This window comes from Cebus imitator, unplaced genomic scaffold (genome assembly GCF_001604975.1).
Source record: "Cebus imitator isolate Cc_AM_T3 unplaced genomic scaffold, Cebus_imitator-1.0 Scaffold355, whole genome shotgun sequence".
NCBI lineage: Eukaryota > Metazoa > Chordata > Mammalia > Primates > Cebidae > Cebus > Cebus imitator.
The window spans coordinates 701375-714411 of record NW_016107670.1 but is presented as its reverse complement, the minus strand read 5'-3'; the positions used below and the strand labels follow the sequence as shown (position 1 = coordinate 714411).

Sequence of the window (13037 nt, the reverse complement as noted above, 5' to 3'; positions counted from 1 at the left end):
TCACCGACTCAGTGGCATCTTAGTTAAGAATAGTATCTTCAACTTGACACATCACAGCATGTGTACTTTTGCTAACCAAACTGGTAGTTGGAAAAAACAGCTCAAAAATATCCCATCTCCATATTTATTTTATTATTTTTTCTTCAAAAAAATGCAATGGCTTCACTTATCAAACTGGTCAGGCCATGGCTGATATAGTCACTATATGTGTGTACGAAACAGTAAATATTAGACATCTAGTTACCTGTGTCATTTGTAGAAATCCTGATTTTGGAAAAGGAAATGTAAAATATACATTCAAAGAAGACATTTTAAACCTTAAAATGGAACTGCTTGCTTTGATGCAAATGGCTATTGTGTGTGTGTATGCACGCGTGTGTGTATAAGAGAGAGACAGAAAAAGAGGAAGGAAAGAAAGAAAAGATTTGGATGAAATATTTCTTTCGGACTATCCCTTCTAGTATTACAAGTTGCGAAGCCTGCATCGTTAGTATATTATCTCTGTTGAATGATGGGGTGAATGAAATCAGTTCTTTTTATTCTATGTTCTGGACATGCTAAACAACACCGATACAATGATTCCTCCTCTTATTTCTTTCACAATAAAGTATGGAATTGTTTGCGGACAGTGCTAGGAGCTAAAAACAAAGATGACTGAAGCAAGGTTAGGGTTTATTGCCGATGTCTTAAGATTGAAGCGGGAGGCAGGGTGGGGGGGTTATACCCTTGCTCCCTGCTCCACCGCAGCCCGTACTGCTGTCGAGCCAGTTGTGCCACTGCTCCCGGCTTCTGAGAACTCCCCAGCCAGCCCACGAACCCAACGCTAGGGTTCTCTCTGCGTTCCCCAAGAGCCAAAGACTCAAGTTCAACTCCGCAGCCGCGGCGCTCCCCGCGCACCAAGCGAACCCCGGGCTCCACGGAGCACCGCGCCAGGTTCCCTGCACCCGTCCTCCCGCCCGTCGGAGTGCGCCCGACCCCGCGCCCGCTTACTTTGCCGCTGTCGCTCACGCCGAGGAGGTGATCCCGCAGCACCTCCATGGGGCAGGCCCAGGTGGAGTGGACGAACGTCCCTCGGAAGATGTGCGCCAGGGGCGGCATCTGGGCGGCACACATGTCAGCGGCGGAGCGCAGCGCGGGTCTGCCTGCCGAGGAGGGCGCACGGGGCGGAGGCGCGGTGGGGCTCTCTGCAGCTGCGGGCGGACACCGGCTCCGGCCTCGTCCTGCCCCCGCTTCCCCGGCCGGTTGCCGGCACCCTGCAGGCCGCGCCCAGGGGCTGGCTCCCTACCTCCGCAATGCCAATAGGATTTTTCTCCCGCGAGTCGGCTCCGCGCTCCCGTGGGGTGTGGTCTTTCTCCCCACCCTTGCGTTAGTTTTGGATGTATTAACTCTTTGAGTTATCAAAATCAACCACAGCTGAGGCTGACAAGATCAACTTCCTCCACCTTCTATAGGTTGTGTCAGCCTGGCTCCTCTGACCCTTCGACTCTTAGGACCACTTAACTTCTTCCACCTGTAGCACCACGTTCTGAACTTGCATTCAGGGACAGGTGAAAAGTCAGCTGGGACTGCCTACCTTACGCCAGTTTCATTTTCAGTTTCTGTGGACTGCAGAATTCATATTGGTCCTCACCTGGAAGGTTCTGGAAGCACGTCTTATAGAACCTCTCTGGGAGCTCTGCAACTGGGTGTCATTATGGACCCCATGATTCCTCTCTTCACCTTGAAGCTACTGTTTTTGATTCTTGTGTCTGTCCGCAAACAATTCCAATACCAATTTTTCTCGTGTAAAATGAATGAATCTCTTTTATTTACTTCCAGTTGTACAAGGGGAGAAAATTAAGTTCTCAAGTCAAATAGGCATCAATGGTAGCAAGGGCTCGGTTGCTGAACTGGGAATCAAGAGACTATGGACAACACACGTGCGGGGCCTCGTTATCCTTATCAACCCCATTTGTGAAAATGGAGCTTGGACTGGGTCATAGCTAGGGCTGCCGCTAGGTCGGCGTTCCCACCCTGTACAATGACGACAGGGTCCTTCACTAAATTCCTCCATAAAGCCCAACAGGCTTCCATTCAGGGCCCTCTAACGTGCTGTTCCTTCTGCCCCTAATGCGTCTTGTGGCTCTTTACTTGGCAACTGTTCTCACCACTGATTTGTCTTAAATGTCAGGCTCTTTGGAGTCACCTTTTCTGACCACCAAGCTAGTGGCACCGGACTCCCAGCAGTTTCTACTCCACCAGTCTATCTCATTTCTCCCATTGCATTAATCATATCCAACCTTATTTATTTTGTGTTCTTTTAGTTTATTCCCCTTTCCCTTTCCCCAATACACACACACACACACACACACACACACACACACACACACACCCCCCACCCCCCCAGTAACAGAAGCGCCGCAGGAGCAGGGGACGTGTCTTATGCCTAGAACAATGCCGGTGTTCCATATTTGTTTACCGAATAAGTGAATGGATGGTTTTTCTGTGAGCAGAGCCATAACCTGAGACAAATAACTATTTTGACGCCTACATAAAGGGTGAGGGTTTCATTGCAGTGTATGAGCAGGCTTTCTCTGAATTGCTGCTTTTATGACACAGGTCCGGCTTACAGAAATGATTCACTCCCTTCTCAGTTCCTTCAGCTCCCCCACAGCCAATGTCTAGGGTGACCAACTCATCTGGGTTTACCAGGCACTTTCCTGGTTTTAACATTGAAAGTCAGGCCATTCAGGAAATCCCTCAGAACCATGCACACAAATGGTGGATCACCCTACCAAGGACTCAGAATTAGGAATCTCTGCAGCTGAGATCATTACCCTTGTCCTTGCACCTTGTCAGTTTCTCCTGATTCTGCCGGCCACACTCCCTCCTGGCAGTCCCAACAGCCAGCACATCGAAAACATTCTCTTGACCTTGTATACACAAAAGCCTCAGAAAGAAAGGTGAAGAAAATGGCTTTGAGACAGGATTCAATCAGGTGCTTCCAACAGATGTATTAGTTTCCTAAAACAGATAATTTTTTTTTTAATGAAAGCAACCTGAAAGTCAAAAAAATGAGACTAGTTTTATGAATTAAAATGTATCTACTTGATAGAATATTATGCAGTTATTAAAAACAATAGGGAAAATACATAGCCACCTTGTTGAGCTTTTAAAAATGGCTTCTATGCTATGATTAAAATCATGAAAAGCTGTAAGCATATTGGCTGGAATTGAAAAGGTGCATCAAACAATGTATGTTGTTCCGTGGGCATAACAGAATTGCTAGGTAGAGAATTTTGTTTTGACGTTTTTTAATGTTGTTACTACATGGTTTATAGGATGAGTAATCATTATGATGCTTTTAAAAAGTTAATCAGCTTAAACAGAAGGCTCAGCCATGAATCTCCAGGTGACATGGCATTAGTGCTCCTCAGGTAAATTTTAGCTCTTGAGCAATGCCTAGTTCCACTTCCGTTCCGATCAAGTTGGAGGCACCTGGACTCAGGATCCAGAAGCCCTGGGTACTATACTGCCAGGCAACATGGCTTAACCACACGTCAGAAGTCTTGGCTTCCCAGCCAGTCACAATAACTCAAGCCTGTAATCCCAGCACTCTGGTAGGCCAAGGCAGGCGGATCACTTGAGGTCAGGAGTTCAAGACCAGCCTAGCCAACATGGTGAAACCCCATCTCTACTAAAAATATAAAAAATTAGCCAGGTGTGGTGGCACACGCCTGTAGTCCAGCTTCCAGGGAGGTTGAGGCAGGAGAATCGCTTGAATCCAGGAGGCGGAAGTTGCAAGGAACCAATATTGCACCACTGCATTCCAGCCTGGGAGACAGCGAGACTCCATCTGAAAAAAAAAAAAAGTCTTGGCATCCCCCTACTGTCACTCGTTCTCCACTCTCAGACTTGATGACTCCTTTAAATTGCTGATCCTCCTGCAATTTTGATTCCCATTCTGGTATCCCCAGGGAAATGTTCTCCTGGCTACACAGATTTGGAGGAAAAAGAGGGTACAGAGCTTTTATATTTACCTTCAAACACAGCCCAAGCACCATTAGTGCTCCGCCCCCACACATCACTTCCTTCAGAAAAGAAGAGCCCCGCTTTGGCATGGAATGTTCCCTGGCTGCTTCTTCAGGCTTGGCTACCTCCACTCTCCCGTATGCTAAGAATCCACTTTGCTCACACTCTTCTCTCTGCTTCTGGTGCCCTTTTACCGTCTTCCACCATGTCTGCCTCATTGTCTCACCCACTCTCCCCACCCCCCGAAATCCGTCAGGTTAATTGCTCACCCTCACCTTTATCCAGGATATCTTTACATTTCTCCTCTAAGGTGTTAGGTGTTCCTCCCCTGAGTTTGTGCTGTAATTGTTCCATTATTCATCTATACCCCAAAGAAGATTGTGTCCTTCTGAAGGACCATGTCCTCTTCCTTTCTTTCTTTCTCTGTATCCACTTAACACAGTGCCTGGTCACTAGGAGATGCTCAATAGATTTATATGAATATTAAAGTTCAGGAGGTGGCTCTAGTGCCTATATTTTAGTTATAAAAATTAAGCGGCTATAGTGGGTGTGTGCTAATGGTGAACAATTCATTGGGACTAGAACTTAACAATGAGTTTTATTTCATCTATTTAGTTTTCCAACATTTTATTATGAGAATATTCAAACATACAGAAAAATTTAAAAGCTTCGTTTCTGACCATCTCAATTTTCTCTATTTCAGATACAGCCAAGTAGACCCCAAACTCCCCATCTGCTGGGGTAGGATCAGTGTGTTCTAAACCTCTAATCGTCTGATGTCAAAATCTAGACCATAGCATGATTAGCTTTGAATTTTGGTCATCTCATTAATGTAATTATACTGTAGCTTAGTCAAAATGTCCCTTTTGCTGGGTAGAACTTGACTGTTTGAAAAGGCTTTCTCCCTTACTGTCTCATTTTGAGCCTCTCAACAACCTTATAAAATAGGAAGAGAAGGTATTTTAACCATTCCACAGATGGGGAAACTGGGGTTCAGGGAGGTTGGCTTGCCTCTGCAGTTAGCATAGGATAGACTTGGATCTTGGGTCCAGTTGTTCTCACACATTGTCACATCACAGTAAACTCCCAGGAATGATTCATTCAGTTTTGCCATGACTCACTTGGCCACTGCACTGTGGGCTGTCAGCTACAACTTTCACATTGTACATGGTTTTCCAACAGTTGCTGGTGACACTCAGATCTAGTCTGCAGTAAAACTAAAGGGGATAATGAGCCTTGAGGAGAACAAGAATCCAATCAGCGTAGGTCAGTAGAATGGGCCAGCGAAAATAACTCAGGTTTTCATGAGACACAGAGAGTACAGGGAAGCGGGTTAAATGAGAAGCCACTTTTCCTCTCATCGGAGAGAAGTTGTCATTGCACAGTGAAATAAATGCTGCCTATTTTATTTATTCTTTTCATGTAGCTAAATCTATCAGTTTCCATGGTGCCCTGTGTTCACCATGGAAACTCTGACAAGCTCGTTATGCTTTAGAGGAAAAAAAAAAGATACACCAAAAATTTGAGATGGCATAAATGCATTCCTTTTAAAACTGTGTTCTTCTGAGTGGGAAGTCTTGATGGATAGCAAATCATAATGATCTCCATTTTCCAGTTCTTAGGTGAGAGTCCAGGTTTGCGTATCCACAGAAGCAGCACCCTTGCTCCATCCCCCACAAAACTACTTTATTTGTATAGTGTAGTTATGCCTGTGAGTATCCCACCTCTGTATTTACTGACAATAGAGATGGCTAAATCCATATTTTGTCGATATTTATGAGACTATAATGCTAGTCCCTACATACGTTCTTTTAACAGTTTGTTCACTAAACAAATATTTGTTGGACATCTATATTATGACAGGCACTATGCTGAGCACTGTGGGTATGACTGCATGAAACAGATATTGTCTCACCCATATGTAATTTACACGAATCTACTTTCTCTCTGCCACCTCTAGGAGTAGGAATTAATAGCTTTCATAGTATTACTGTAACGGTTCCCTAGCATAATTAGTGAATGTCGTATTATTATATATACTACCTGTCAAATTTTAAGTGATATGAATATAATGAAAGGCACTTAACGATTAATGCTGAAGTGACACATTGATAACAATGCTCTAGTATACTACTTAACATTACTTGTTTCAAAGAAGTCGATTGTTACTATTATTATTATTTTGAGACACAGTCTTGCTATGTCGCCCAGGCTGGAACACATTGGCACCATCTCAGCTCACTGCAACCTCCGCCTCCTGGGTTCAAGTGATTTTCTGCCTCAGCCTTCCCAGTAGCTGGGACTGCAGGTGCCTGCAACCACACCCAAGTAATTTTTGTATTTTTAGTAGAGATGGGGTTTCACCATGGTAGCCAGGCTGGTCTTGAACTCCTGGCCTTAAGTGATCCATCCTCCTCAGACCCCAAAGTGCTGGGATTACAGGCATGAGCCACTGCATCTGGCCAGAAGTCTATTATTTTTAAATACCTACTATATTATTCTTGTGAAATTGGCATATGTTTATTTTTTAAGATTTGAATCTTTTAAAATACTGTATCTCACTATCCAGATATATTATCACCATTAGCACCCTTGTGGTTTACTTAGAAAAGTTCAAATATAGAAAAGACAAAAGATAATAGCCTAAAAGATTGTAGATGAGGAAAGTAAGGAAAAGGAAACCTACCTCTACTATTTAGAACAGCAATCAAGTTTGGAGAAATGCATATATTTTACCTCAATTTTATAGAAAACAGGAAAACAGAACGAGAGGAGTGAGTTGCAACTTGAATTAGGTTTTATGCCAGACAGGTGCAGGGAGATATTTTTCTGGCTGGAAGTCTTTAAGTACCATGTAGGCGCTGTCTCCGTCACCTACTCATACCGTTGATCCCTCGAATCAGGTAGCACCTTAGTAAAATTTAGCTTATGCCAGCTTCCTACCATGACAGCATGCTCAAAGCAAATATTCTTGACCTGGTGTTATTATGTGTACATTTATGCTCCAACATGGATTATAAAGGTATTCTACTTTTACTACCAAGGGATAAACAATACATACAATCAATATCTATAGGTTCCTATTCCAGCTCAGTCACAAGCCAATGATATCTTGGCAAAGTCATTCTACTTCAGGCCTTGGTTTCTTCATCTGTAAGATGAAAGGTCACATACCATCACTGGTTCCACACTTCTCTACTCCCAAGGATTCATTTCCTTATTTCTCCTGCTTACATACCTTTAAGTTTTACAAGTTATCAAGAAAACTAGTACAAGATAGAAACTCAATAAAAGCTGTTAAATGAAAGATTTCCCCGTTTTTCATTCATCAAAGACCAAAATAACTACCAATCAGAGCTTCTGATGAACGTGAACTGTCTAGCATGTCATGTTCAGTTCACATAATTCAAACCAAAAGCAGGTCTAACATTTTACTTAGCCCATGCAACCTATCTCAAGTTGGACAAATTCTGTTAAACCTTTGTGAAATATTAGAGATGACTTAAGAAACACAGCTTGAATTTGGTTTTCTTTATTTTCTTTTATTTTTTAATTTTTATTTTTATTTATTTATTTATTTATTTATTTAAAGCCAGTCAAATTTAGCAGTGGGGGATGAATTTGTTGAACAATCCTCCTAAGCACCCTGGGACTCCAAGTTGATCAATATTGAAGTATGGTTGGGAAGCCACTGAAATGATTTCACACATTTTGGGGAGTTAATTTGCCACTTTTCTGCTTTGAACTAGAAGAATCTGTACATCTAAAATGTGCCACATGGACAACTGAGACCTAGGGGATGAAATGGATCCTATTAGGCTCTCATTCTGGGGATCTCAGAGAAAGTTTGGTTTTTCCCAAGAATATTAAAATGCAGCTTAACTGGTTTGAGCTGACAGTGGAGCTAAAGTGAAAAGACGCTTGCCCCAGCTAAGAATGTATGCTAGCTGAGGTGCTGAGAGTCATCGCATCCATGTTCCTAGACTCCATGTTCCTCAAAACCATAGTGAGATTGGGCCCCACTCTAGCAGAAAGCCAAACATTATCATCCTGACAGAAGCTACCCCTTTAGATAGGTGTGCATTTCATACAGAAAGTAAAAACCAACTGAAGCTCAAGTTAAATTGTCATAACAATGATTTTAAGGAAAAAAGAAAGTTTTGAGGAATCTCACGATATTGTTTGAATATGTAAAATTAAACTTATTTGAAAAACTATAAATGAATGTCAAAACTTCCTTTGTGTATATTTCTAAAGGGATGATTTTTTTTTCTTTTGAGACACAGTCTCGCTCTGTTGCCCAGGCTGGAGCGCTGTGGTGCCATCTCAGCTCACTGCAGCCTCCGCCTCCTGGGTTCAAGTGATTCTCCTGCCTCAGCGTCCTGAGTAGTTGGGACTACAGGTACACGCCACGACACTGGGATAATTTTTTGTATTTTTAGTAGAGACGGGGTTTTATCACGTTGGCTGGGATGGTCTCCATCTCCTGACCTCGTGATCCACCCGTCTCGGCCTCCCAAAGTGCTGGGATTACAGGCGTGAGCCACCGCGCCTGGCCGGGATGATTTTAATATTATGTATAAATGGAATTTACCAGCAGGGCGCTGTGGCTCACGCCTGTAATCCCAGCACTCTGGGAGGCCAAGGCGGGCGGATCACGAGGGCAAGAGATCATGACCATCCTGGCCAACATGGTGAAACCCCATCTCTAGTAAAAATACAAAAATCAGCTGAGCATGGTGGCACACGCCTGTAGTCCCAGCTACTCAGGAGGCTGAGGCAGAATAATCTCTTAAACCCGGGAGGCAGAGGTTGCAGTGAGCCAAGATTGTGCCACTGCACTCTAGCCTGTTGACAAAGCAAGCCTCTGTCCTAAAAAAAAAGAAAAAGAGAAAGAAATGTACCATTTATGTAACACTTTCATATAAAATGCAACTAATTATTTTTGTGACAAGAATCCAGCCCTAATGGGATGAAAACAAACATTTATGAGAAGCAATTTTTGTTGCTGCTTTTAGAAGTTTGGTTTGTGTTTTCGGAATTATTTGTGGAATGGCATATGGCAGGAAATCAGTAAATATTAATATTAGATAAATTAATGTTATGTTATATACACCAAAACTCCAATTCAGAATCACTCATTCTCCCCCATGGAGCATTAAAATTGCCGTAGTGTCCATATTACCAAAATATGCTATGAAACGAAGAACATGTGATTGGGGTTTGGAGCACATTAAGTTCAGACAAGGTTGAAAGTGACAGAAAACCAGCTAGAACTCTGCAGTCCAAATGGGAATGGAAATATTCGTTTTGCTTAACAACAACGAAAAATCTATGGTCTCATTCTCTTCTGGCAGCACAGATTTGTTGCAGATTTGTTGCAGGTTCAATCAATGTCTACAGCACCCAGCTTCTCCTCTCTCTCTCGCTCTTTCTCTCTCTCTCTCTCTCTCTCTCTGTCCTCTTTCCTCCTCTTTTCCCTCTCTTCCCGTCTTCTCTCCTCCACACAGACTCCATTCTCTGATAGCTCCCTCCTCGTGATCACAACGTGATGACAACTGCCCTAGACTTCATACTCTCAAATTCAGGTGAAGAAAAAGTGAAGTGACCTTTCCCAAAAGTTTCGGAAAAATACAAAAACCAAACTCATCATCTTATTTACCACAATAGGCTGATATGCCCAGCCCTAACAACAATAACCAAAGCATTATAGCCAGGGCAATGTGACATGTGATACTCTGATCTGGGTCTCATGCCCCATCTCTTAGTTAATGAGCAGGTAGGGAAGGAAGTACAGGCACTCAGAGTAGGGAACATGGGGTTCCCTAGACAAATTGGAACGTAGTGTCCAGAAGAAGATGAATGGGTGCTGGGCAGCAAAAAGTGCAGGTGTTTATTGGGGTGTGGTAGGTACAGGCTTCTTTACTAAAAGTTACTGACAACTAACTGATAAGCATGGATATAATTAGAAATATAACAAGCATAAATATTGATAAAGTATAGTAGAATACATGAGGTACATTCAATAGTTATTGTAAGATGCTTTCATTTTCCTCTCAAAATAAAACCTTATTTTGTGCCTCTAAGAGTAAGATGTTATGCATTATATAGGATGTAAAAATGAGTCTTAGATTTCCTGCCTTCACATTAGAGGAAGGGTAAAAAAATGAAATGAAGCATTTTTTAATTAGAAATGGGGGTTTCCCTATACTGCATGCAATCTGGTCTCAACCTCTTGGCCTCAAGTGATCCTCCTGCCTCAACTTCCCAAAGCCCTGGGATTACAGGTGTGAGCTACTGCACTTGGCCTGGAATGCCTCTTCTCATTTTTATTTACAGATTTCTCTTCCCTTAGATCTCAGACTACAGATAACACAGATTTAGGTCAGAGGTGGGGTCACCATGACTTAGAAGAAAGGCATTTAACATTTTGGTGGCATAAGGAATGTACTTCCTTTTAGCTAATTATGGTCATTTTCAGATATGGGACATTTTGACTTACTTATTTCAAAGGAGAAATATTTTTATGGCCCAGAACACATAATATTCAATGTCAATTTTATCATTAATGTGTATAATTTTTATCCATTACTCATGTCATTACGCTAAAATTCCATATACACTGAAACTCCAAATCAGAATCACTCATTCTCCCCCATGGAGCATTAAAATTGCCATAGTGTCCATATTACCAAAATATGCTATGAAATGAAAAGCATGTAAGCTCAGACAAGGTTGAAAAAGTGAAATGAATAATGGAGCTTTTCTTTTTTATTAGAGACAGGGTTCTCTTAATACTACATGCAATCTGGTCTTGAACTTTTGGCCTCAAGTATCCTCCTGCCTCAACTTCCCAAAGCCCTAGGATTACAGGTGTGAGCTACTGCACTTGGCCTGGAATGACTCTTCTCATTTTTCTTTACAGACTTCTCTTCCCTTAGATCTCAGACTACAGACAACATGGATTCAGGGAGGGGTAAGGTCACTATGACTTAGAAGAAAGGCATTTAACATTTTGGTGGCATAAAGAATGTACTTTCTTTTAGCTAATTATGCTTATTTTCAGATATGGGACATTTCGATATACTTATTTCAATGGAGAAATACTTTCATGGCCCAGAACACTTGTTAAATGCCAATTTTATCATTAATGTGTATAATTTTTACCCATTCCTCAAGTCATCCTAAGATTGATTACAAAATTCAGCAAAGCTACATTTGACCAATGACACCAAAATGCTTGGTTCAAATGAATCACGTAAAAAAGTCCTACTTTGATCATTTCTATTCACCACATTTTTACTTGTTAACCTAAGGTAAAGTGTTTGAAAGAGGAATAGCAGGCCATGTCTTGTCCGTATTTTTAGATGTTCCTAGATGTGTTAGGATGATGGACTATGACCATAAAAAGAATATAACATGAAATGCATGGGAAGAAACAATGATGTAAATGTTTCATAAGATGCAATAAAAACTTAATTATATAAATTCTCCTCTTTCCCTAGTCAATTAAATATGATTGCTGTTGCTGTTGTCACTGTTGTTTAATGTGCTGTTACCAGTTCTCGCCTTTATCCAACTTCTTACCCTCACATTCATTTAGTCTATAAACATTTGTTGAGCACCTTCTATAGTCCAGTTATTCTGTTAAGCCCTAGAAATCAAAAGATTTTAAAAAGTCATGACTTAAATCCTTAAGAAGCTTATAAGATAATGGTAGAAACCAATAGGCACACATGTGACTTTGATAAACCATCTGCAGGTGTGTCTCTTCCCCTTCAACTCTCACATACTCCATCGCCCCATCATAGGGTGCTGTGAGAACTGGGTCTGTCTCCTTTACTGCTCTGGAAACATTGAAAGATATTTGGGACAGAGACCCACTTTTTAGTTTTTATTTTTGACTTACTTTAACCTAACACCTGTATTCCCTCATGCTGAATAAAGGAAAACCAAAAGGCATCTGATTTCAGAAAGGTGATCACCTGCTAATGTGAATGTGGCATTAGAATAAGGGATTCTGTATCTCTGGGCTACAGGTGTTTATTGTCTAACTTTCTCTCAGTGCCTGCCCAGTGCATAGTGCTGCGGGGAAGTGCCAGAGACCACGGAAAATATTTCCAGAAAATATTACCCAACAACGTCTGCAAGCACAAGTTATCTCCAGGACAGGAAATTTCCAAGGGATGAAATGCTCTGGCTCAAAAATTTGTCTTATCCCAGCTTGGTGGCAAGATGAGACTCCTGATCCAAGTCTGAGCTAACTTGGGACTTTAAATACACAACTCATTCTGCTAACTCCCTTGCCCTTCCTTCCTGCTTACCAAGCAACCTTCTGGTGAACATTTAGCTTCTCATACAGATGGCACTAATAGAGAGGCTTTGGGGCAGTTACATTTCTCATGGTTGGCTAACTACCTTAGCAGTTTGGGCTTTCCATGCAGTCTGTTGTGAGCGAAGTGAACATCATCAATCTCCCTTTATCTGGGAAATCCTGGGACCCTAGCAATACTGCATCTGTGGAACTATGGGACTGAAGGCCAGAATAGGGGATATGAAAAGTACACTGCAATAGATAGGATGAACCCTGTACGGGTCCCAACAAGTCATTTTTCTTACGGAGTCTCCCTTTGTCACCAGGCTGGAGTGCAGTGGCGCGATCTCGGCTCCTTGCAAGCTCCGACTCCCTGGTTCTGAGTATTCTCCTGCCTCAGCCTCCCGAGTACCTGGGATTACAGGCATGTGCCACCATGCCTGGCTAATTTTTGTATTTTGTACAAAATACAAAAATTTTTGTAGAGATGGGGTTTCACCATGTTGGCCAGGATGGTCTTGATCTCCTGACCTCATGATCCACCTGCCTCAGCCTCTCAAAGTGCTGGGATTACAGGTGTGAGCCACTGTGCCTGGCCGTCATTTTTCTTTAATGACTCCCCAGCCTCATCCTATGTGTGATTCAACAGCTATCAAGTCTTAACTTGGACTGTAGAAACAGTTGGAGGATGTCCACGGGTCTGGAGGTAGAG

General features: G+C 42.3%; 1 protein-coding gene across 4 annotated transcripts in view; it reads right to left on the bottom strand.

The window, feature by feature from the left end:
* GDA (guanine deaminase) overlaps positions 1 to 1306 on the bottom strand; it is a 117398-nt gene extending 116092 nt beyond the window's left edge. For 2 of the 4 annotated variants that reach the window (XM_017506381.2, XM_037730609.1), the window contains exon 1: positions 991 to 1304. In XM_017506381.2, coding sequence (XP_017361870.1) covers positions 991 to 1113 — 123 coding nt within the window. In that variant the 5' untranslated portion in view covers positions 1114 to 1304. Of the gene's footprint in view, positions 1 to 990 lie in introns of all 4 variants that reach the window. The other 2 variants (XM_017506382.1, XM_037730610.1) reach the window with 2 other exon arrangements.
* Between the last annotated feature and the right edge of the window lie 11731 nt (positions 1307 to 13037).